The sequence below is a fragment of the Lepidochelys kempii genome, chromosome 8, assembly GCF_965140265.1.
Source record: "Lepidochelys kempii isolate rLepKem1 chromosome 8, rLepKem1.hap2, whole genome shotgun sequence".
In the NCBI taxonomy this organism is placed as follows: domain Eukaryota; kingdom Metazoa; phylum Chordata; order Testudines; family Cheloniidae; genus Lepidochelys; species Lepidochelys kempii.
Genome location: NC_133263.1, coordinates 9351793 through 9376485, shown reverse-complemented (window position 1 = coordinate 9376485; position 24693 = coordinate 9351793). Strand labels below are relative to the sequence as shown.

General features: G+C 40.6%; 1 protein-coding gene across 1 annotated transcript in view; it reads right to left on the bottom strand.

The window, feature by feature from the left end:
* The window catches only part of COL23A1 (collagen type XXIII alpha 1 chain), a 353441-nt gene that overhangs the window by 9851 nt on the left and 318897 nt on the right, over nucleotides 1-24693 (bottom strand). Inside the window, exons 10-28 of the mRNA XM_073355469.1 lie at nucleotides 24391-24426; nucleotides 21587-21613; nucleotides 21117-21143; nucleotides 19864-19908; nucleotides 18873-18935; nucleotides 17870-17914; nucleotides 17228-17305; nucleotides 13759-13812; nucleotides 12683-12727; nucleotides 12106-12186; nucleotides 10362-10424; nucleotides 9104-9145; nucleotides 8008-8034; nucleotides 7245-7316; nucleotides 7079-7132; nucleotides 5408-5434; nucleotides 4839-4892; nucleotides 4302-4388; nucleotides 2208-2285 (exon numbers count right to left, since the gene is read on the bottom strand). Coding sequence (XP_073211570.1) covers nucleotides 2208-2285; nucleotides 4302-4388; nucleotides 4839-4892; nucleotides 5408-5434; nucleotides 7079-7132; nucleotides 7245-7316; nucleotides 8008-8034; nucleotides 9104-9145; nucleotides 10362-10424; nucleotides 12106-12186; nucleotides 12683-12727; nucleotides 13759-13812; nucleotides 17228-17305; nucleotides 17870-17914; nucleotides 18873-18935; nucleotides 19864-19908; nucleotides 21117-21143; nucleotides 21587-21613; nucleotides 24391-24426 — 1005 coding nt within the window. The remainder of the gene's footprint in view (nucleotides 1-2207; nucleotides 2286-4301; nucleotides 4389-4838; nucleotides 4893-5407; nucleotides 5435-7078; nucleotides 7133-7244; nucleotides 7317-8007; nucleotides 8035-9103; nucleotides 9146-10361; nucleotides 10425-12105; nucleotides 12187-12682; nucleotides 12728-13758; nucleotides 13813-17227; nucleotides 17306-17869; nucleotides 17915-18872; nucleotides 18936-19863; nucleotides 19909-21116; nucleotides 21144-21586; nucleotides 21614-24390; nucleotides 24427-24693) is intronic.

The window sequence follows — 24693 nt, the reverse complement described above, 5'->3', positions numbered from 1 at the left end:
ATGTAATTACTGTGGGTGCGCATGTGAAAACTGGGTGTTCACACATAAGTCGGTAGAAAGGTAACAAATTAGCTACTGTGTGTGCAAATACCAGGTCTGTGTGCACAGTCATGGTAACTCTGGGTAAATATAAGTGAAAAATGCACATAGACTTTGGGCTGCTCCTTTTAAAAACCAGGCCGCTACTGCCCATCATTTCACAGCCTATTACTTATATTTTGCATTAACTTTCATAAGTTAAGATAACCTAACCTACATGAAGCCCAGTGTGACAGATGTGGCAGGGGAATGACACCCTCCCAACATTACGCATGTTATGATACACAGGTCATGCTATAGTAACACATCTTTTATATCATTACAGAGTGATAACAACATGTTTGGTCTTTGTGCTGCTTCCACATAAAACTTTGAATTTCTGATGAAGTACCTTTGAAAGAGAGCACTTCGCCAAACCATTTGAACACTGTATTTGCTAGAGGTAAATTCCTGTCCTCTGCTGCAGGGGGTATAGTGGGATAGGAGGAGCTTGGAGGATTGGAGTAGGAATCCCGCTCTTACATTCAGACGACCATCAGTCAAAGCCAACCCTGAGCCTACTCTGTGTTGTCCTGCACTTCCTGCTGGCAAGATGACTCAGGGTTCAAGTATGACCCATTCTCCTTCCTTGGCTTATTAAGTACAGAAAAGTCAGCATCTTGCCCCAGACAGGAACTTTTAATTAAAAATATACAACCCATATATTTATTTTGGCAATAATAATAATAATAATTAATAATCACCTGCATTTATATTGCACCTTTCCTCCCAAAGGATCCCAAAGCACTTTACAGACGTAAAAACTAGTTTGCAAACACTACACAGGGAGCATGCTATCTACTCCTGGTCTGAAACCTGTTCAGTAGCACACAGCAACATTATGCAGCAGGTCAGAAAGTGCAGGATGACAACTACTCAAACGAAGGGTCTTGAAACAATAAGGTATAGGTTAATCCACCAGTGCCGCCCAGATGATTCAGGGGGCTTGGGGCAAAGCAATTTCAGGGGCCCCTTCCATAAAAAAAAGTTAGTTTTGCTGCCCCAAGCGTCGAAGAGAAAAAAAAAAAAAAGAGAAACTCAAGTCATGCCGCCGAAGAAAGAAGAGGACAGGAGGACCCGCCACCAAATTGCTGCAGAAGACTGAAGCGGAGCCATTGAGCTGCCGCCAAAGTGCTGCCGATGAGGAAGAGAGGGACTGAAAGACCCGCCGCCGAATTGCCGCCGCCCTGTCTGTGGGGCCTGGGGCAAATTGCTCCCCCGCTCTGGACAGCCCTGTAATCCACATGCATAGTAGTTAGGAAATGGAAATACTGTATCAGCAAGTGTATATACTGTCTACATGCAGAAGAAACAAGATTCCATCTATAGTGAATACCATTAAAATCTTGATAGTTACCACACCTCGGTATTTACCTGTACTGAAGTATTCCCTGTAATTTGAATGGGAAATACTTTGGTAGATAAAACTACTCTGAGGGGCAAAGGTCAAAAGTTCACTGGGGTCCCCCGTATATATTTGACAGGTTTCAGAGTAACAGCCGTGTTAGTCTGTATTCGCAAAAAGAAAAGGAGTACTTGTGGCACCTTAGAGACTAACCAATTTATTTGAGCATGAGCTTGAGCTGTAGCTCACGAAAGCTCATGCTCAAATAAATTGGTTAGTCTCTAAGGTGCCACAAGTACTCCTTTTCTTTTTGCGTATATATTTGGTTTCCTTGATCCATGTAGGAACCTGTTTAACTTTGTGGAAGAATGCCTGTGTACTGCCCTTTGATTGCTTGGAAGAAAAATATAGACCAGCTAAACATGCATATTTTTCTGTGTTTTTTACAGCAAACTCCTTCAGTTGGCCATGCAGAGTCACTTTCCACAGCACAGCCAAGCACACACATTTTCACATAATCTGCACTTTAACCTGTTGACTTGACAGCCAATATGTGCGGGCAACTGGATTCTGACACTGCAAATGCTCTTTCAATGCATGGCCTGTCAGTGTACTCCTATGACCACCATTCCATAGAAGTACAAACTGGCTCTGAATCTAATGTGTGTTTCCTTCTCTCTTTAGGAGAAGGCACTCATATATCCATCATGAAAGGGCTTTGCAGCTGCAGAAACAATTAGACATAAGAGCCATGCAAGAAAGGAAAAGAGAGGAGATACTATACCAAAGGGCAGGGTATGCTCAACCCATTCAGGCCTGGTAAGCCTGGCTCCCCTTTATCGTCTTTAAGATTACGTTCTCCCTGTTTAAAAATGAACTGCTTGTTGAGATTGATGAAGGACACAGAAAAGTTACTTAAACAGACATAATTTAACCAGCAACAGAAAGAAAATGGGTTCAAATTACTGTAAATCTATTTTTGATTACAAGAATAGTAAATTCATCTAGACACTATCAACTCTGTCATCAGACAAGATTCTTATAACTTTGTAACAGCAAAGTTAAAACCATGGAAGTAAAATAATTTGATATACAAAGAAAGCTGATCTACAGAAGCCAAAATGAGTTACAAATGCTGGTATAGCTTATGCCAGTTTCCTGAACAAAGTAAGATATGCCGGCAAAAACACTTCTTTGCTGGTATATCTGCATCTACACCAGAGCTTTTGCCAGCACAGGTAGGGAGAAGGTAGAAAAAAAATACCACCTCTCTGACTGACAAGCTATGCTGGCAAAAGTTTTAAGCGTAGACCAGGCCTAACAAAGAATCATTTACTTTACCTTGTTTAAAGCAAGTACCTCACACTAGATCACTATGGCTGGAGTAAATTATAACCACTGATTTGAACAATGTTCCTTTAATAAATAACAACAGTAACTTTCATCCATAATTCTCAAAGCATTTTACCAAGATGGATAAGCAACAACATACCCATTTTACAGATACAAGGAAAACAGTAGTTTAGAAAAGGAGGACTATCTTGACCTGAAGAAGAGCTCTTTGTAGCTCGAGAGCTTGTCTCTTTCACCAACAGAAGTTGGTCCAATAAAAGATATTAACTCAATCACCTGTCTACCTTGACATAAAACAGAATCTAACTGTTCTATCTAGGCCAGTGGTGGGCAACCTGTGGCCCGTAGGCCACACGCGGCCAGTCAGGGCAATCTACTGACGGGCTGTGAAACAGTTTGTTTACACTGACCGTCCGCAGACACAGCTGCCTGCAGCTCCCATTGGCCAGGGACGGCAAACCACAGCCACTGGGAGCTGTGAGCAGCTGTACCTGTGGACGCTCAGATAAACAAAGCATCCTGTGGCCCGCCAGCCGATTACCCTCACGGGCCGCACCACTGATCTAGGCCCTATCAAATGAATGTGGAACTCTGGAAACATACACAGTAAGTTTGATTAATGTTGGTCTCGAAAAACCAGCTGTTTTGAGGAAGTGGAAGGAAGATTCTCTGATTCTCTCTCACTCTCAACTGGTCCCAATTGCTATCTGAGGAGAGACAGCCCTTTGGTGCTAGTCGCTGTCCCACTCTGAGAAGCTATCAGAGGGACCAGTCAACAGCATGCCTTCTCGCCTGGACTCACTGACAGCTTGGGGAATTCACAATGAAAAGATGCCTCTTGTACATGGTGGCACAATGTGCCAAGACTGCCAAACCAGCCCTAAAACATGGCCTTTGGACTAATGCATGAACTGTCCTTATTTCGCAGGAAAGGGTGTGTAATTTTAACCTGAGTTAATTTATAAATTGAGAAATTTGCACTGCAATCAACTATCAATTTCCGAAGGAAAAAACGGGTCAAATTTAACCCAATGCAACCTCAAGTAATGTTTGGTGACTTGAGGAATAAATCTGACTCAATATCTAATCTTCTCACAGTACCACATTGTCCTCCATATCCCCAAGATTTGAACAGAGATGTGCTGGGCTAAAATCTCTCACCACTCTTTTAAAAGGGTGAACTATCTACTGCACATCTATCTTTGATTTTTAAATATAACGAGAAGGTCCTTAACACAAGATCCTTATCTTTATTACTGCAGCCAGTTCTTATCTGGCAAGTAAAGGAACATGACAGTGAGCCGATATGTCTTGAGCACTGATGCCTCAGCAGTGCAGATTGAAAGAAACACTGAAAAAAAAAGTCAGAAAACAATAGCAGTCTGCTCTGATCTAGTGAAAATTAAATGAGCTGTCAAACAGAGCCCTCCAACAGACAGCAGAGTCAAGAGAAGAGTGTCATGGGTACTCTTGGTGACATGGAATGTAAGGAAAAGCTTTCGCCTTGTGCAAAACAATGACATACCACTGGACAAGGCTGATCCAACCCAGGCGGGCCTGGTTCTCCTTTTTGCCCCTTGGCTCCTTTTCTGCCAGGTATTCCTCTTTCTCCCTGTTGACACAATAAAAAGATTAAGCCACACTGGACACAGAAGGATGACAGTTCAATTTTAATGTGAGAAAGACTTCCAGGGTTACCATTTTCACGGAATGATTCACAATGGGGAATAGATACACTGAAGTAGTTACGCTGATACAAACCCCATAATTAGAACCAGTCGGAAATTTTCCAATGGGATGGGTTGCTGTTGGAAAATGCCGATTCATCAAAATCTAAATGTTCTGCTGGAATGTTGATTTTGATGAATTTCCATTGAAAAAGAGGCATATATGTATGTATGTACATATAGATACACACCAAAAAATGTATTTTCATGGATAAACTTTGGGCAAACAACTTCTTCTATTTACATTGTTTTAACCTTGTTGGCTTAAAAGGGTTGCCATGACTGTGGACAAAATCTGGCCCTTTGTGACCAGAAAAGATATAAAATATACTGACCTTCTCTCCCCTTTCACTTTTATCTCCTTTCTCACCTCGTAGTCCTGGGAAACCCTATCAAGAGAATTTTAAAAATGAGAAAGGTATTTGTAAGTTCAGTTCCAAACAACTCCATCAAATGCATGCTAGCTCACAAGGTCAATTAGAAAGAAATCACATACTTTACACACATCAGTGGCTGATTTCTTTGGGGGAAAGCTCATGGTTTAATATACCTTAATGGTATCCTATCCCCTGGATGGGGATTTTAGTTATTCTGATACATTCTTAATGAAGTTGAAATTCCTCATCCAGCTATTAGGTAGCATTCAATCAAGCTGTGGCACAGTTACATCTGTGGGGCATGAAGTAGAGTGGTCTAATGGCTGTACTGCAATAAGTGTGTTACAGTAAGTCCACTTCTCATCCACCAGATCTCTCCTCTGGGCACAGCAGATTTAATTGAAAATGAGAGATAAAGTGCTATATTTCCTATATGGAAAATAAGTATTTGTAAAATTAACACACCACCCATTTTAATGTTTGATGTTCCCAGATGCCACAATTAAAACAACATATCAAATACTTACATCTAATCCTGGTTCCCCTGGCTTGCCCTGGGGTTATAAAAAAAATAAAGAAGAAGAAAAGATGTCACGTTAAGTGTCTCTTATGTTGTATGTAAACTTAGAACTATTTGGCAAAATAACTATGTCAACTCTGTGTCTTGTAGTTTTGTTGGGACTCAATATAAATGTACATAACTAATATTTAAGCAAACGGCTGGAGAGAGTTAAAGGGAAAGTATTTTTTGCAGCTCTGATAGGCAAATGATTTTGTATTGTTGTTGATAATAATGCTCCTTAATGCAGGTGCATGTTACCTGGGAACATGGGGAATGTGGACAAGTTAAACAGGACCATTTAGAATCTTCTGTGTGTGACAAAAGTAGGTCAGAATTGTCCCTGGTGTAACTCTATTGACTTCCAATTGATAGGAAGTGATAGAGAAAGAAAGAGAGAGAGAATTATCGGGTGGCTTGGAACCGTGACCTAAAGCTAGCTAGATCTAGATGATAAGGGACAGCATCACAGAATGCAGTTGTACATGCATATTAGATTTCTGTAAAGCAAATTTTGGGGAATTAAGAAATCTAGCGAGAAAGGTGTAATGGGAGAAAGCATTAATATCTATTCACGTGGAAGGTGGTTGGAGAATTTTAAAGATACTAATTACAGCACAGCTGACTACAGACTCCTTTGAAAAAGAAGAAATCTAGTAAACTAACCTCTTTGGATTTATACCAGGGATGAATTTGGTTCAGTAAGTCTATGATTATCTTTATCTTTTTAAATACAGTAATGTCCTAGAGAACACAGCATCTGAGATTGCCATCATTTGTGTCATACACATCTACTAGGAGAATAACAAATGTGTACACAAAAGGAAAACTGGAGGGAGGTAAAGGGCCTTATGCTGCATTCTGCTGCTCAAAACCACATTTGGCTTACCTTTCTGTCTTATGAATAAGCTCTGTAGATGGAACCCTGCTCAGCCTATAAAGCTCTCTCATCAGATATCTATTCGCTAGTGATTTAAGTCATCTGAATATATGAATAAGTCTGAATATATGTACTATGATATTTATTTAACAGGGCTAACAGGAACCCAGTGATTGCTGAGGACTCTATGGCTGACAGTCTACTTCTCAGCAAAAATTGGATTTTTTAATAATTAAAATGACAATATAGTCTATAATTAGGGTATATTTGGTTCAACTTGAGAGTTAGATCTTTAGGAATTCTCTTCACTCCATTAGCTAACTGGCTTAGGAGATGGATGCCAAAGCAGACTGCAGAGTAGATTTCAAATTAATTTAATATTTTTGTGTCAAAGTAAAAATGTCTCAAAGCAGGTGTACACCCCTTAAGGACTGATTTCATTTGATTATGAAGTACTCATAATCCAACAATTCCATGGGTACCTAGGACTTCCTTTGTGTCACCATGCTGTATGCTGTGGCCACTCTGAATGTCAAAGAAATAGCAGGAATAGAACTAAGATCCTGCTGCTCCCAAAACACAGGCCTCTGCTACTTGAGCTAAAGGAGCACCTGTTAGCGGTTAACAGTATAGTGCCTGTGACCCACAGTTTTAAAATTCTGATTATACCCAGTAGAGAGCAGGTTTGCATATACACTCTAGTCAGTTCATTATAATTACAATATATTTTCATCTTCCCTTTCCCTACTGAATTATTACCTTCTCCCCTTTGGTGCCTGGTAAGCCAATAAGTCCCGGGGGACCAGCAGGACCCTAAAAAGAAAAGTGATCTATCAGAAGGATTTGGAAAACTGATACTAAAAGTTTTTTGTAGCAAAAAAAATACAAGCTAGCAAATTTCCCACATACAAACCAAGCTACTCACAGGTGGCCCAGCGTCACCAATTGCCCCTTTCTCACCATGGTCACCTTTTTCTCCCTTTACACCATCCAAGCCCTGCATGAAAAGATGGTGACAGTTACCAAGGGGAGAGCATGTACATAATAGCATTGGACTGGGTAGGTTATAAATACCCTGGGCTCAATTCTTTTCTCATATACTTTGGTGAAACTGCCATTGAAGGCCAGAGGAATTGTGCCAATGTGACTGAGGACAGGTCAGGACCAATGTAAAAGTGAACTGCATTATCTAGGATCAGGATTACAGTACTTGGACAAGGAAAAGGCCAGTTACTACATCAACTCCATTTCATGCAAAAGCAGTACAGTCGATACCTCTGATCTATCTGAAGTTTATCTCCCTGCCTCCCTGTAAACATATCATACTTTGCATTTATATATACAGTTGGACAGTAAGTTTTCTTGAATACATCACATGAGAAATATTTGGAACTAAAAGTTTAAATGTGTGAATTAGGAAACAGTTTACATCACATGTTCTGCGCAGAGTAACAAAGAGGATTCAAGTTCATAAGTCGATTTGGAGGAAATATTGTTGATACAATATGGGCCTAATTTTCAAAAATGTTGAGCACTCACAACTGCAACTGAAGGCAATGAATGCTTTTGGTGCTCAGCAATTCTAAAACCCAGCCCCTGTGTTTGATCATAGCCCTTTTTTTTCTCTCTCAGTCATGCACCAGCAGCCTGGAAGTATTGTGTGACAAACACTTAATTTATTGACTCACCTTAGGACCTGGGATTCCTTGAGGACCCTGCAGGGAAGACAACGGTGTATTTGAAAAAACAGATTTTTAAGTCAATTAAATATAATCAAATGCAATTCCCCAATCATTTTTTGTGTTAGACCCACAGATCTGTCTTTGGCAGTGATATATTATAATTATTTAATCTCAAACATTTCTTCTCAAGGTGGATGGTAGTTTTTTGTCTCTCTCAGACCAACTCAATAGGAATGAAAAATCATTTCTTGCATAATCACACAAAATCCTTGGAAATTAACCTCGGATAAAGAAGGCTACAGAAGGCTTTCTGAAGAGGGAAAATTATAAAGCGTTCTGTTGCTTAACCTGTACCCCAACATTAATATCCTTTTGAATCCAAGTGAATTGGAAAAGACCTTCAGGATCCCTTCTCCTGAAGCTATAGGTGGTATCTTAATTAAACGGTCTTTCAGAAGTCCTCCCTTATTCAGTGCCTCAGAATAGTTCCCAAGACATGCTGCCTCCTCCTCCCACCTACAAATGTGATCAGTACATTGACTAGTCTGTAATCTTCTGGCACATCTCAAGGCTCTGTTTTGTCCTATGTTTGCCACCTCCCAGACATCTTAGAGGTCTCTGTTGAAGAAGCTCAGGGGGTATCAATCCTACAATGGCAAAATTCCCTTGACTTCAGTAGGACCACAATCCAGCCTAATTTGTACATGTGTATATGCTGATGACAGTTCTTGCCATTTCTATTCCTAAAATGCTGGGGCATGCGCTGATATCAACTGCAAATACAAGTCTTAAGCCCTATGATACTTAAGCATGTGCATTTGCATACAATTACACAAAAGTGCCGAAGTACATTCCTGAATCAGGGCCTGAAACACAGCATTCATACCTTTCTAGAGAAAAGTTTACAGAACACAAGAAATAGTGCTCAAGTTAGTTTGGGAACCACATTATGGCCCATTAGTCCCTAATTCTTCGGACTGCTCAATGAAGTCTGAAATGCATAGCATAGCAGACAATAAAGTGCTTCCTTTTTTAATAAATTTAATGTGTCAGTGAATTTTCAGACATTCTCTACTGTAGGTGCCGTTCGTCATAAACTTACCATAGGGCCTGGCAATCCAGGGGGTCCTGGTTCCGGTATGATCTGAAAATAGGAATTTCATTATATATTAAAGTGGGTTGTTAGCATGTACTGTATTGTGCCATATTAACACATGACTAGTGTGGTCATTGATTATTGTTTAACTAGTTTTAGTTAACAACACCTGGATTCACAAAGGGGCTTGTCAAGGAGGAGAAGAATGACAATTGCTGGACCAATATGACAGCTGAATTATGGGATATTCTAAGATGGGTGCTTCTCAAACACTCCTATTGAAGTTCCACTTTAATTAAATATTGATTGGGCCAGAGAAAGCAAGAATGACTCTACAGGCTAGTGCATTCACTTGCAAGGTGGCATTTCTCTACTCTAACCTCTTCTCCCCATCAGGCAGAGGGGGAACTTGAACTAGTGGTCTACTACATCCCAGGTGAGCACCCTATCCACTGAGCTAAAGGAGATCAGGGATGTCCTCCCTCCCGCTCTCAGGATTTTGTGTAGAGCTAGGTGGCCTCTGAGCATACCTACCTGACGGGGCCCTACAGGCAAGTTAGGCGTAGAGTGCCTATCTTCCTCCTGTTCTTGGATCATGCTGGGGCCTAGAGGCAGGCACCAAGGGAACTTTTACTGTAAAAGTTTAGGTGCTGAGTGAGTTTAGGTGCTTACAAGGTGAGGCAGCAGCCAAGCTGGATCATAGTGGTGCCTAAAAACAGGACTTAGGCACCTAAGTACCTTTGTGGATCCGGCCCTAAACAACTGAAGAACCTATTCAAACTCAATCCATTTTCTAGTCACAAAATACAAGTGTCTGAAATGTGATTTCTCTAATTTTCTTAGGAATCTATCCCTTTTCATGCAGACCTGAGAAGAATGGCTTCCTATTTGACTAAAAGCAAATAATCTCAGTTCTGGTGTAATTAATAAAAAGCTTTAATTGAAACCAACTTTAAAAAATAATTAAAAATGAGCAAACAAAATATATGTGTATATACTATAAAACGGCAATAAAGTCACAAGAATAGCACTTAATTACCACATCGCTGCTCAACACTTCAGTGATCAATGTACAATCCAAGGCTAAAAAGAACATTAACTTTGCATCTGTGACGAAGAATTGTGCATCAGTTCTAGTTGAAAATGCAGTGTTTTGCTCATTACCATTACTGTACCTAAAGAACTAAAAATATAACTGCAGCCTATGCACACACCGACTTCTTTTAATACTGATAGCATCAACAACACTGTGCTAATGTCTTACATGATTGTTCTGCAAACACGGGGATCCAGTTTCTCCTCTCTCTCCTTTTGGCCCATCAATTCCCTAAATGGTAAAAATATAATGCTGAGTTTACACATCCCAGGCTTCCAAAAAGGCTATAAGAAGAGAGAAAAATATATTTTCTTCACCTTATCCTGAAGTCTTTACTCAAGCAAAATTCTCATTCACTACAGTGGGACTGTTACATGAGTGAAGGGCATTTTGCTGAAATAAGGTTTTTAACATGGCCTCCCTACTGGGAAAGCTACTGTTTCCATTGTCTTGCTGAAGCTCAGGGATGACACAGACTTGTCAGGCTCTGATCCTGCATGTTGTGTTCTGCATGAATAGACCCGATCCCCCCCGCCATCACCACAGAGCTGCACTGATTTTCACCCACATGGGGCAACTTGCACCATTGGATCCTTAATGTTTATGGCTCTGATTCAGCAAAGCAGTTAAGCACATACTTAACTCTAAGCCCTAAAAAGGACTGGAAGGGACTTCAAGAAGTCATCAAGTCCAGGTCCCTGGGCTAAGACAGGACCAAGTAAACATAGACTATCCCTGACAGGTGTTTGTCCAACCTCTTCTTAAAATCCTCCAATGATGGGTATTTCACAAATTCCCTTGGAAGCTTCCAGAGTGTAACTACCTTTATAGCTAGAAAGTTTTTCCTAGTATCTAACCAAAATCTCACTTGCTGCAGATTAAGTCCATCACTTCTTGTCCTACCTTCAGTGAATACAGAGAACAACTGATCCCCATTTTCTTTACAACAGCCCTCAAAATATTTGAAGACTATCATGTCCCCCCTCAGACTTCTTTTCTCAAGACTCAACATGCCCAGTGTTTTTAACCTTTCCTCACAGGCTAGGTTTTTTAAACCTTTTATCATTTTTGTTGCTCTCTTCTGGACTCTCTCCAGTTTGTCCACATCTTTCCTAAAAAGTGTGGCACCCAGAACTGCATCACTTAGGCACTGGCATGCCTAAGTCCCACTGACTTCAAATGGCAGTTAAGCACGTAATTTTAAGAGCTTTGCATGGGTCTATGAGAACTATGTTCTTTGGGGAGCTGAGAATGTGTTTCTTCAACTTCCATCGAAAACCTCTTGAGACATCACACATTGCTCCTTATTAAATCAACACAATTCTGTCCCCTCAAGTGAGTTTGCTTCACATTTTCCAAGAGCTAGTGCATTTTTCAACTTACAGTACTGATGGAAAACAGGTTGAAGAACAAGGTATCTTTCGTGACTGCTACTCAAGATACAAAACACATAGATGGAGAAAGAAGAACATGGGGAGAATGCCTAGCATAAGTTTGTACAATAATAATCATATCTTACTGTACTGTACTGATTATAGTATTACTGATGAAGAAACAACACTGGTGGTGAACATGCAGCTCACTCCTTATGCCCCTCGCTAAAAATGTACCTCTTCTTATTCAGTTAATCACCTTTGTTTTCCGTCTGTGAATCATTTCATGTATTCTAAAAGTGATGTTAGCTAAGCAATGCCATTTGCAAATATTTCTTCAGCTCCTTGAGAGTTCTGACATATCATAGAATTAATTTTACTATTAACAAGGAGTACTAAGCTTATGAGTTAACAGCAATATTGGTTTGATAGGGATGTAATTTAAACTAACAAAGCATCTAGATATATAACACACATCTATGGAAACAATATGCTGGAGGCAATAAGCCCAATGTGTATATACTGACAGACAGACATACCGGTAGGCCAGACAAGCCCATTTCTCCGATCTCTCCTTTTTGTCCCATTATCCCAGGGTTTCCTGAGTCTCCTTTAGATCCCTGCAGGACACAGAACAGAGCTTTATTAGGAGAAAGGTAGATCTATATCTATAGATACAGATCTATCAATCTAAATATAAAAGGGCAACAGATACCTCCCCCTTTTGCTCCCTCTTCTCCATATTACTACTTCTTCAGTACACATCAGTAAACATCCCTTAATATTAAACATTGTAAATACTGATTTTGCAGTGCAGTAGAATTTAATTTAGTGGCTGAAGAGAATGCTGAAATTTAAGATTTACTAAAGAATTTGAGAGAGTGTCTCATGAACTACACAAAACTAATTCAACTTGTGTGGGATCTGAACAGCATCCTGTAGACTGATAACTGACTGAAGGGGCCATAAGCAAAAGGCAATGAAGATTGCTGTCTTTGCATGCTCAGATTTATTTTTGCAAACTGCACTTTGCATGGCTACGTAAGGAATTCTTTTAACTCAACTCCTACTATCATACCACAACAGTCATAATTTTATAAACCATACATCTAGTACCTTTTCCCCATCAACTCCAGGTGGACCAGGCAATCCAAGCTCCCCCTAAAGCAGTACAAATGAATAAAGGTATAACATCAAATGAAACCAGAAAATAATTTCACAAAAGAACTGGATGTAAAAGTAAATTCTCTTTTTGTATGGAGTCTGACGGGCATCAGCTTATGAGCAGCATGAGGTAGAAAATGGCAACTTTTTATTTCAAGTGAAGTACCAGTACATTAGTCAAGTAGAATTTGGATTGAACCGATGGGCAGAGATATACATTATTCTGAACCAATCTAAATATCATTTCCTAGTAAGATACTTTTGTGCATATTTGTTATAAGAAATTATAACTGATTGACTATTATTTATTGCCTATTGATCTTGACTGTGAATGAGGGTGACCATTTCACAAAGAGTGGATGGTACTGGTACTGTAAGATACTAAATATGTGTATGCGAAACACTCAGACATGCTAGGTGTGAGAACATGGCTTCTGATAGGAGAAAACAAGATAAAACTTAGAACTTAGGATGATCAATAGCCAAGCACAGTGCATACTCACAAGCATTTTCTTTATCAATGGGCGTAATCCAGACTCCACTGAGTTCAATGGCAAAACTCCCATTGACTTCAGTGGGGCCTGAATTTCACTCCAGTATATACAGGAATGTGTATGGGCTCACTTCCAAGTACAGTATAACACATTCATTCAGACAAAGCCAGCAGAAGGGTGTTGGCCCAGCGATGCAGAGAAAAAAAACAAAAACAAATATACTTTTGCATCTAGGTAAAAGGCTTCTGTTATTCAGAGAGGAGGAGAATTTAGAATCCTCTCTTTCCTGCAGACAGACTCATGAGTTAAAATACCCAGGTTCAGTCCTTTCCTGCCTCCCACCCTTTGTGATTTGAGAGACATTTCATTTCTTGTCTTGCTCTAAGATGTCATCACAAGGGGACACATCCCGCCATAGTTCCACATGGAGAACTCCCATTCATTTTGATAGGAGGTTTGCATGAGGACCGATGTCAGGGTGTGGCGAGGGGGCACAGTATCTGCTGCATGCTGTATAACAGAGGTCAATCCAACCTTTGGTCCTGGAGCTCCTTGAGGGCCTGGTGGCCCCTGGGGACCTGGTGGGCCCTGAAAACACAGCAAAGAAAGATGGCATAAATATAACTGTCTAGAGTATCATTACTAATCCAGCACACGTTCACTTCACTCTGGGGATCAACCATGAGCGAGCTTCTCTTATAGGTTACGTCTGCTCTTGGAGCCAGGGGTGTGATTCCCAGCTTGATCTCATCATGCTGGGATGCTAAAAATGGTAACATAGTTGAGGTAGCAGGGGCAGCAGCAAGCACTGGCATAGGCTAGTACCCACAGTATACCCACACAAGCTGGAAATCACCCCCCCACACACACTCCAAGTGTGGACATAGCCATAGATTTATAGTAATGTTTGTCTAACTTATCATAGCACAAATGTCCATGACAAGATCAGCTGATATTAAACAGACAATGCTGTTTCCCACATCACAGGAAATGTTAACTCAAAAAAGACTGTGTCCAATCTGGTGTAGAGGGCCATGCTAGCACTGAAATACACGTGCTTAAAAGGCACATATTTCTAGATATAAGTAGATCTGGTCCAAAATCTGTCTTGTTGCCTGTGGGCAGGGCTGGCTCTACAGTTTTTGCCGCCCCAAGCAGTGAAAAAAACTGCCGCCGCGGCCGGCAAAAGGAAGAAGCTGCCGCCAATTTGCCGCTGCGGCCAGAGGAAGTGCCGCTCCTTTCTCAATGCCTCCCTAAGCACCCGCTTGGAAAGCCGGTGCCTGGAGCCGGCCCTGCCTGTGGGGATCTTACTTATTCCATCCCCTCATTACTGGCCAATCCTATGCTGGAAACACATCCAAGAGGAATGGTGCCTACCAATTCAGATGGACAGTAGACTAGATGAGGGAATTTTGCCTATCTATGGCTCAACGTGACCATGATGTTTGAAATCAACCAGCCAATTCAACTCAACTCTACTGGCAGGTGAAACATGAGTTCCATTATGCCACATATGAAGTGATTAAAAAGTAGTGGAAACAGAAAAGTGTACATGAATACTAAGAGCAGGAAAACCTTCTGCTAAAAGTTTGCAAGCTCATGTAAACTATTCTTCTTACTAGAGACCTTTGCAAAGCAGGAGTTTGAAAATCCTTTGATGGGGATGCATTTTGTCATTTATAAGGGATCCCTAAATGGCACCACATCAGACACCTACCCCTTCAGCTTGAAAACCAACAGTAACATGTTGCATTATTCTGAGCTCCTAGTCCCCATTGTTGTACTTCACAAGGTTACATTTAAACAAAACCGTTTTTAAGAGGCCTGTTCACTGAGAAGGAATGAATGGGTAAATAGGAGAAATGGCTGAGATCCCAGTGAATAAGCAGAACAACGGTAAAGGCAAGGTCAGTGACATTTTAATAATATACCCCTGAGCATCTCAACATGCAGCACACATGAAACTCAACTGACTCAGAGACCGTGGGTCATTTTGTTAGTAAACTGAAACTCCAAACTTTTGGTGGAAGCTTTCCAATGATCTCAGTCCACAAATTCCATTCACAAGGCCACATGCTGTGCTATTCTGTCCAAGCAACCCATGTAGACATCTGGCATACAGTAATTACCATCACTTTATGTTTCCCTGCAGCCTGTTATAAAACAATAAAATGGTTTTCAAATGTGTCTGTAATTAAATATTTATTCTACTCAGCTTCTTTAATCTTTGCTAAATGGCAGCATTAAACGTGGTCTCACTTCTTTTCTTGCATAGCAAATACAGGCTACACAACAGGGGCATCATTTTCCTTTACATGAACTTCATGAAATTTTCCTTCTGGATACTTTGTCTTATTGTTTTCATTTTATATAACTGACAGAGACAAAGGGGCAAATGGTACCCTCCTTTACATGTACGATCTCACTATAGTCATGGGCACAGATCAGATTTGGCTCAAGTCACTTTTGTGTCATTTAGAGAACAAGTACTTCAGTCGTCTCTAGGGGGGTGCTATGCAAAATGTTTGCTGCAAATCCTGAGACTCACCTGATTCAAGGTTTTGTGGGGACTCTGAAACTTGATTTACATTTGCAGATTTTTCAGGGCTCCTGGTCAAGTTTTGTCACTGCACTCAGTCCTTCCACTCCCAATCATCACCAGGCTGACACAGTCCTGCTGGGGCCTGCAATCCCTCTGTACTCTTAGCTCCAGTATCTTCTGGGGCTGGATGACTACTACTTCTACAGTCTCTGCTTAGTTGGGAGTAAGAACACCTGATTGGCTTGCTTCCCTTAGTCCCAAACAGGTCTTCTAGGGATAAATGTGTCTATTTCCCTCTGCATTTCCTCTCCACCCTGCAGCAGTTGAGTGGGAAAACCTCTTGTTCCTACTGTTGTGGCTGCTTTAGCCTGGAGCCTTAGCTAATACTTAGTCTAATTGGTCTAGATAATACTGAGTCCTGTCATGAGTGCAGGGGACTCCCTTCCAGTCCTACGATTTGATGATACCACAGGCTACACCTGCATGCTTAACAGGGAACAGAGTGGCATCTGACCTCAAACCCACTCACAGTGACTCAATATGTTCATGCACCTTAGCACATATTGTAAACATTAGCAAATCAGGCTGAGGTAGTGTGTGTTGCTTCTGTACATCCATCTAACCAAGCCCTCTCTAGTGCACACATCAGCGTGGTCTCCGAACACTGCAAACTCCTAGGAACGCACCTGATGCCCTCTGTCCTCTCACTCAGCCCTCCTGCCAGGCCACCCTTGTTCCTTAAATGGCCTCCTAGGTCAGGAGGAAGCATTGGCCTAACAGCTCCCCATTTCTTCCTAGAGACTGGGTGACCTTCACCATTTCCCCACATCTCTGGGGGCACTGTGTGGTCATTCCTACAAAGAAGTGCCTTGGGTGTGGCTATATGGTTTAGGCAACTATGTCCACTATGTCCCTGTTCCCCTCTTCTATCTTCTGCAGGGTGTGATGACTCCCCCACTCCCAGTAGAGCAAGGAAAACACTTCTGCTCCCACTGCCAGACAGCTCTATTCTGTTGGGACTCTAAGAAGCCTCAAAATCCTTAGCACAGGGATTCCCTAACAATACACACTAGCGGTTTTGGGGCATCTTGGCTTTTGGGTGTCTTTCCCAGCAGCCATGCTAATGATTATGGGGCTTCTCTCAGGCCCAGATCTACGGTGATCAGTGGGGAAGGAGTAGCTTGAGGAAAGAGAGGGTCCTGTGTGGACAATGTGAGGTTCAATCTTCCTAGGTATCTTGCAATTCTTGCTCATCCGTCTGCAAGGTCCTGATCACTGCATCAACCAAACTCTGCAGGGTAAACTAACTTCCCCAGGCTACTCTAGCATATGTCTCAAGATCAGTTCTCTCTCAGATTCACTGGATTTCAATTGGTGCAGTAATCTCAGCTGGTTAATTCAATTCCAATTAAGAACAGGAGCACACAACAAATTATCATCATCATCTTATTGCAGAGGTACCTTGAGTGCATCCAGGATTCTGCCATCGTAGTCAATTATTACAGTATCTCCCTGTTCACCCTTCAGGCCAGGTGGACCCTGGAGACAAAGGCAAATTGCAAACTTTGTGGTAACAGCTATGGTGTTACCCCCTGAAAAGTGGGCAGCATGAAAACAACAGCTAGAACAGGGTTAAGTACTATTTTGGCCCCTAGATACTTTGGTATTTGTCTCCATATACATGCAATCGATACCAAGAATGCAACTATACAGAGCAAAGTCGGAAAGGATCTGGAAGTATAGGTTGAGTGACAGGCAGAATGTAATTACCTAAGCTGGCATTTGACTGGTACAGCCTCATTCTTATGAAAAAAAGTCATGGGATCTTTCAGTGACAGCAAGTGGTCAGCACCTCTCTGAGGTCAATAGTAAAAGTGGATGCAATTTAATTGACTTCACAGGAGCTATCTGCATTAATTTGGCTCAATATCTGTATGGTGATTTGTTTTAATATGCTCCATCTTCCATATTATTCTTATACAGTACTGAACCCTTCAACTATATGGCAACAGATGACAGACAGAGTTGGATGGAGGAAACTGACCCATGTTAAGGAGAATACAAGAGTCTAAATTAGTGAGGCAAAAACAAACGATCATATACCCTTGGTCCAATGGGTCCATCTCCTCCTCTCTCACCAGGATCACCCTGAAAATGAACATCACATTTATTATTCAGAAATAATAAGGAAAGTCAGAAGTATTATGAAAAAAGTCATTTACTGCATGTCAAATACTTATTTTAGGTAAAAGTATAGTCTCAATAAGAAACTCCAATTGGTCAAGAACAAATGGATTTTAGATATTTAGAAGCATATGCCTTGCTAAAATAACCTTAAAATAATCTAGCTGGCAACAAAAGAACCCAGCCTGATCAGATATAAGACAGCAAAACCATTTATACAGATTTGACTTAATGTATTTCCGAGTCACAAAGTGATGCCATTTCAATAGCCAAGCATTTAAACCTGAAAGTAAGAGTTCCTAATAGAGTGATACCAGCTTGAAGCAGAAGTACCAGCAAGCACAAATCAGCACTGCTTCTATGGATTTAGAAGTAGAATGGCTAAGGGTTGTCTCCAGCCCTTAGTTTTGAATAGTTTTATGCATGATGGGGAGTATGACTGCTCTGAGCAGAAACATACTTGGATGCATATTCCATTAAAGCAAAAGCAGCTGTAGAGGAACAGCTGATCATGAAGGGCAGACATGTTATGTTGTCACTGCTCAATACAGCGTGGTCATGTTGGTGCATTTCTTTTCAGTTGTGAAGAAAAAGTAAAACTGTGAGACACACTAATGCTAACTATGTAAAATGGATATAGTATTAATCAAAACACGCAAAGCAGAGGACAGAATCTTCAGATTTCTTGCAAGACAATGCAGCCAAAAATGTCAGAAAGTGGTGATTTTCGAACTCTATTCTCTGTCTCAACCCACCACGAAAAGGTAAAATGTTAGTGAAAGTTTACAGGCAAAGTTTTGGTTTTTGCCATTTTAATGCAATTTTTAGAAAATGAAAGTTTAAAACTCTTGTTAAACTGAAACCCATTGCCTCAATGCTGTTGTGACCAACTTCCAGCTTAATGAACATGTGTTTTATTTACCTTTGATCCTGGCAATCCATCTATTCCTTTCTCTCCTTTGGGACCTGTGCTTCCTTGCTCTCCCTGAAAATAAGATAATTCACACTGAACCTTACCAGATATGAACTTGGAAGCCAAAATATCTTAAGTCTAACTTGATAGGACAGAAAGCAATTTTCTTAAGGTTACAGTACTTTTGCCTTATCTTAAACTTCTACACAGATACTGGAATGATCAAAGCTTTGCTTTTATTCTAAAAGGTCTTCAAGTGCTGCCCATGCCCAAAAGGGAATTTGAAAAACTAAAATAAAGCTTTCAGGCTTTCAAACACAGTAGGGGAGGACACATTCACCAGCAAACTTAGTCCCTAGTAGGCAGCCACCACGAACATGTGAACAATGGGAAACTTCCACAGAACCGAGTCTGCTATACTGTTGAAGTGAAGTTATTATAAAGACCACATACATCCTGAATTCCCACGTCAAGGAAATTCCCACTGGCTTTGCTTGATTCAGTTCTGCAAGATCAGGTTCTAAATGACAACTTGTAGCGTATGTCTGCACCGCAATCACAACCATGAATTCATTAATTTAATAATCTGAGTTATGACTTTCAGGGTTAGCCTGTGCTGAAGCTTGTGCTGCTGCAGCTTCACTGCTCAGGTACCCAAGCTAGCTAGATTAAAGTGCAGGCATGTCCCCAAAAGCTGCAAATATGCCCCCTTGATAGCAGTGTAGACAAACCCTGTGTTATCATTTAGTTAGTGACTGTCAGCACTTTCAAGTCAACAGATAACAAACAAGTGAAAATATTTTAATTGGCATTAATACCCTAGGTGTTTAGATTACACGTCTATTGTTCCTTTTTTGTTCTTTTTAGTTTCAGATCAAAAGTGTCTGCTTATGACTCTCTGCTTTAGGAGCAATCTGCATTGACTGTGATATCTGGCCAGCAAGGGGTACCAGATGGTAAAAATAGCCACCAGGCAGACAGATATAGAGCTGAAATTTACCTTAGGCCCTTGAAGCCCTGGCTGTCCTGGGATCCCATCATCACCCTGGTGAAATAAAAATATACATAGTGTGTCTATCAAACCGTGAAAATACACAGGTGTCAATATGCCAGCCAATGTTACCACTGGGTAAGAGCTCAATTATACTTATCACCATAACTCTGATGCGCTCATGGGATAGAGCCAGATTTACAGGGTTTTTAGGTGCCAATTGGGATTTTCATAAGAGCCTAAGCAGGTTAAGTGCCTAACTCTGATTGGAAGTCAACAGGCCTTTGCAAATCTGGCCCATAATATACATGAAGATTCTACCTGCATTTTGGAAATTGAATGCATTATATTCACTAAGAATTCTAACTTGTCAAAAAGGAGATTCACAGGTTTAGCTAGTCACTTGCTTTCATTGTTACATTTAAATTAAAGATTGTTCATAACTAGAGAATGATAGAGTTTAACCCTTATATATTGAAGATTCGGAGCCAAATTCTGCCCAGAAACACACAAGTCCTTGATTGCCTTAGGGAAGTAAGGAGGAAGTAAGGCATGAGCCTTTTGGAGTTTTGGTTTCAATTCTCTGGGAGGCATTGATATAGAACACCTTTGGGCACCAGTATAAAAACTGGATAGACAGGATTGCTCATGCAAGGCTCCCTGGTTTTCAGTGGGCTACTTAGAGCAACAGTTTGTCCTCCTCGATGAAAGGCCAGTATCCTGTAGAAGAGCAGACAGTGTGTGTGTAAGCTGCTCTCCTTCCTTGCCAGAAAGTATACTTTCTCCAAACACAGAGATTATGTCCAGTGGGCTCCACTCCTCAGAGTATGGTGATGTCTTTGTTTGGTCAGTCCTACGAGAGATTCAGACTGACCAATGCTGGCCTGATGGAGAGAAGCATTCTCAAAAATTCACCCATTTTATTTTCAATTAATTCAGCAAAAGGACTCACATCTACAACCTTGTGTGGCATTTTGGCTATTTTATTCTTTGTCGATGGGGCTAATGTAATTACTGCTTCTGGGCTGATCACCATAATGAAAAACATGCTGATGGCACAACAATGTCTGTTTCAAGGTCACAGAATTGTTATTCTTTAATTGAACACGTGCTAGAAATCCTGAAGAATATAAAGTGTGAATCAGTGCAATCAACCATGACTAGGGCCTTGTTGAACCTTGTTTCTACAAATGGCTCACAAAGCATTTTGTGTGGCGGTGAACTTTTTTTTTTTAAAAAAGGAAGAAGAATCAATATCTTACCTTTCTCCCTGGAAAACCAGGCTCACCCTTCAAAAACGAAAAACAAAGGAAGGGAAATAAGAGAGAGATAACATGAAATAATCATACTCATTTTTAAAATTATCAGTTGAAGTAGAAATATTGTTCTGCTGTTGATCTACATTATCTTCTCCTGAAATGCCAAAAAAACCAGTGTGCCTACAGTATGCTAAAATTAAAAAAGCAAATTCCCCCCTCCTCATTTGAAATTTCATTGTTTTACTTCTCTTAACAATTAGCATACTTTCTGTCCAGAAGATGCAATAAAAAATTAACTTTTCAGTTTCCAGGCTATGGCCAGTTTGATTCTCTGGCATTCATAGATGCAACTGATGAGGATGAGATTACATCAAACTGAAAAAATGTGTGCAACCCTGCCCAGGCACATACAGGCATTTTGAAGATTCTGGCCTTGTTAAAATTAGAGGTTTAATAAAATGTTTACCACCTACCTTTAGTCCTGAAGGTCCCCTTACACCCTGTTAAAAGTCAAATTTATCAGTATATTTATTTGGAAATAAAAGCATAACAGGATTTAAAAATATATGTCTACAAATGTTTACAGCTCTGTAGAAAATGGCGAGGATGCCTATGTCTGTTTTTGTTATTTATCAACATTACTACAAACAAACACTCTCAGTATCAATGCACTTTACACCACAAATAGTAAAGAAAATGCTCCCTAAAGATTTATATTTTATGTATGAAAAATGACCCATAAAGTGTTTTGGAACCTGACTCAGTACCATAACTCCATGCTAGACCTCTGCACAGAACAAATAATTGAAATGTTACAGGTGAACTTGTTGAGCTTGGTTATGTCAGCTATTTTATATTCCATAGTGGGACTCAAAAATATGGTCAACGGAGGATGTCCACAACACCAGTGCTTTCCAATAATCTGCTGGTGGGGAAGCAGGTGATTGGTCAGTAAAGCAACATTAGAGTAGTTTGTAAATATAGCTGTTTATGAGATAATATAGATTAGATTCCAGGCGGTGGGACAAATTCATCCCTGACATAAACAGGCACAACTGCCATGATCTATTGTTACATTGTGAGTCAGCAACACTAGTTATTTAGTGGGTTTCAGGATCTTAACAGACAGGTTTCCAAGTGGCTATCCTATGCGAGGAAGGGGAAAATGGTCCAAAGGGCGTTACAACAACTGTACCTAGCTGGGAAGGAAATCCCTTCACTCCATGGTTTGAGGAGATGAATTTAGAGCTGTTTGAGTTGTTGTAACAGGTGGAAATGAACTACTGTTCAATTTAAAAGGTGATAGAGAGTAAACAGTCAGTTCATTACAGTGCTAGCGTCACCACAGAATCATAGAAATGTTGGGCTGGAAGGGACCTCAAGAGATCATCAAGTCCAGCCCCCAGCTCTGAGGCAGGACCAAGTAAACCTAGATCATTCTTGACAGGTGTTTGTCTAACCTGTTCTTCAAAACCCCCAAAGATGGGGATTCCACAACGTCCCTTGGAAGCCTATTCCAGAGTTAAATTACCCCTACAGTTAGAAAGCTTTTCTGAATAGCTAGACTAAATCTCTTTTGTTGCAGATTAAGTCAGTTACTTCTTGTCCTAACTTCAGTGGACATGGAGAACAATGGAGCCCCATCCTCTTTATAACAGCCCTTAACGTATTTGACGACTTATCAGGTCCCCCCTCAATCTTCTTTTCTCAAGACTAAACATGCCCAATTTTGTTTTGTGTTTTAAGTTTCTTCAGGTTTTTTTAAACCTTTTATTGATTTTGTTGCTCTCTGGACTATCTCCAATTTGACCACATCTTTCCCAAAGTGTGGTGCCCAGAATTGGACACAGTACTCCCGCTGAGGTCTTACCAGTAGAGCAGGACAATTACTTCCCATGTCTTACATACAACACTCCTGTTAACACACTCTAGAATGATATTAGCCTTTTTCATAGCTGCATTCCATTTTTGACTCAATTTGTGATTCACTATAACCCCCCAGATCCTTTTCCACAGTACTACCACCTCGCCAGTTATTCCCCATTTTGTGGTTGCACATGACCTTACCCACTCCACTGTGGGTGATACCTATGCTAAACCAAACACATCCAAGTAGATTCGGCAAAGACCTTGCAGCACTTACTACCCCCTAAGGTGGTCCCCTGGGTCCATTTTTTCCTGTATCTCCAGGGGGCCCTCTCTCTCTTCCATACCTTCTTTTGTCTGTTGACAATAAATTCTTCACAGTCTTCGCTGTGATTTCTCTGCTTCTTCTCTTGCTTTTACTTGGGATATCCAGGATAATTTTTTTCTCTGGTTCTTTGACCAACTTTCAGATACTGAGTGATCTTGCTTTTTGTTGCATATGACGAAGTAGGTAATCCAGAGGTGTAAAAAAAACCCCAAGAACCAAAACCAAAACCTAATATTTTTTAAAGCTGCAAAGGTGTAATACTTCATGGTCTTCTACGCGGTTCCGTGCTCAGAACTTTTTCTTCTCTCAACCTTCTTTTCTTGGTTTGAGGAAGGTGCAGGAAAACGAGTGAAAATAATCCACATTTACCAACGGTGTCCCTTAAGAATTAACCCTCCCCTGAAAAATATAAACTGTGTCCTAGGGGAAGTGGGTGGCACCAATGAATCATCATCATGTCAGCCAGATTCTGTTCCCAAATTTCACAATTAGATACTTGTGAAACTCATCTTGGCATTGTAGCTGTAGTGACGCTGGTAAGTAGCATTAACAACATTTTCACCAATTAAAAAAAAAATCTCAGCGGAAATAAAAACTACCCCAAAATTCACAAAATGCAAAACTACTTCCTTGACTAATTAGAATCCAAATTTTGGAAGTGTACCTTTTCCTGTATCTCCAGGGGGACAGAGGAGGCAGGGGTGGGGAAAGTGGGAGCAAAGGAGCTTTTTAGAAGAGCTAGAAGACAAGAGACTCACCTCTTTTCTTTATGGTGAAGTAGGGTCTTATGGTGCATCTGAGAGGGCTGAAGTATCAAGGCAGTATCTGATTGCTTCAGTTTCCTGTACAACTTTCTAAGCTCAACAATTGTCCATCTCTGGTAATGTGTAGCTTAGCATACTTTTTAATTAGCAAGCAATGACACAAACAAAATAATTTGCTCTGTGTAGTTATGGAGGGGAGTAAATAGGACACCCAAGCCAAAAACTACATGCATGTCTGAGCTAGGCAAACATTCCACACTAATGAAGCATAATGAATCCATTTGTGCTGACACTACATGGCAGGAATAATACTACTAACCATCACTCCAGCTTCCCCTGGCTCTCCTTTTAAGCCCTGGGGAAAGAGGTTAACCAAGTCAGTGAAACTAATTACGGATATTTGCACCAAAACCCTTTATCCTCCAAAAAGTTAAAAAATAATTACTGAGAAGTTCATTGATTTTACATTCTGATTTTTTTTTTAAATGAATTACCAATGAGTTGGAGATTTGCAATGGGATGGGTGAAGGTTGCTCATCAGGAAGGAAATAAACTTTGCTTTTTTATAAATTTAAAAAAATATTCTCACTTCTGATTTTCGGCTCAGAATACTACACAGCCT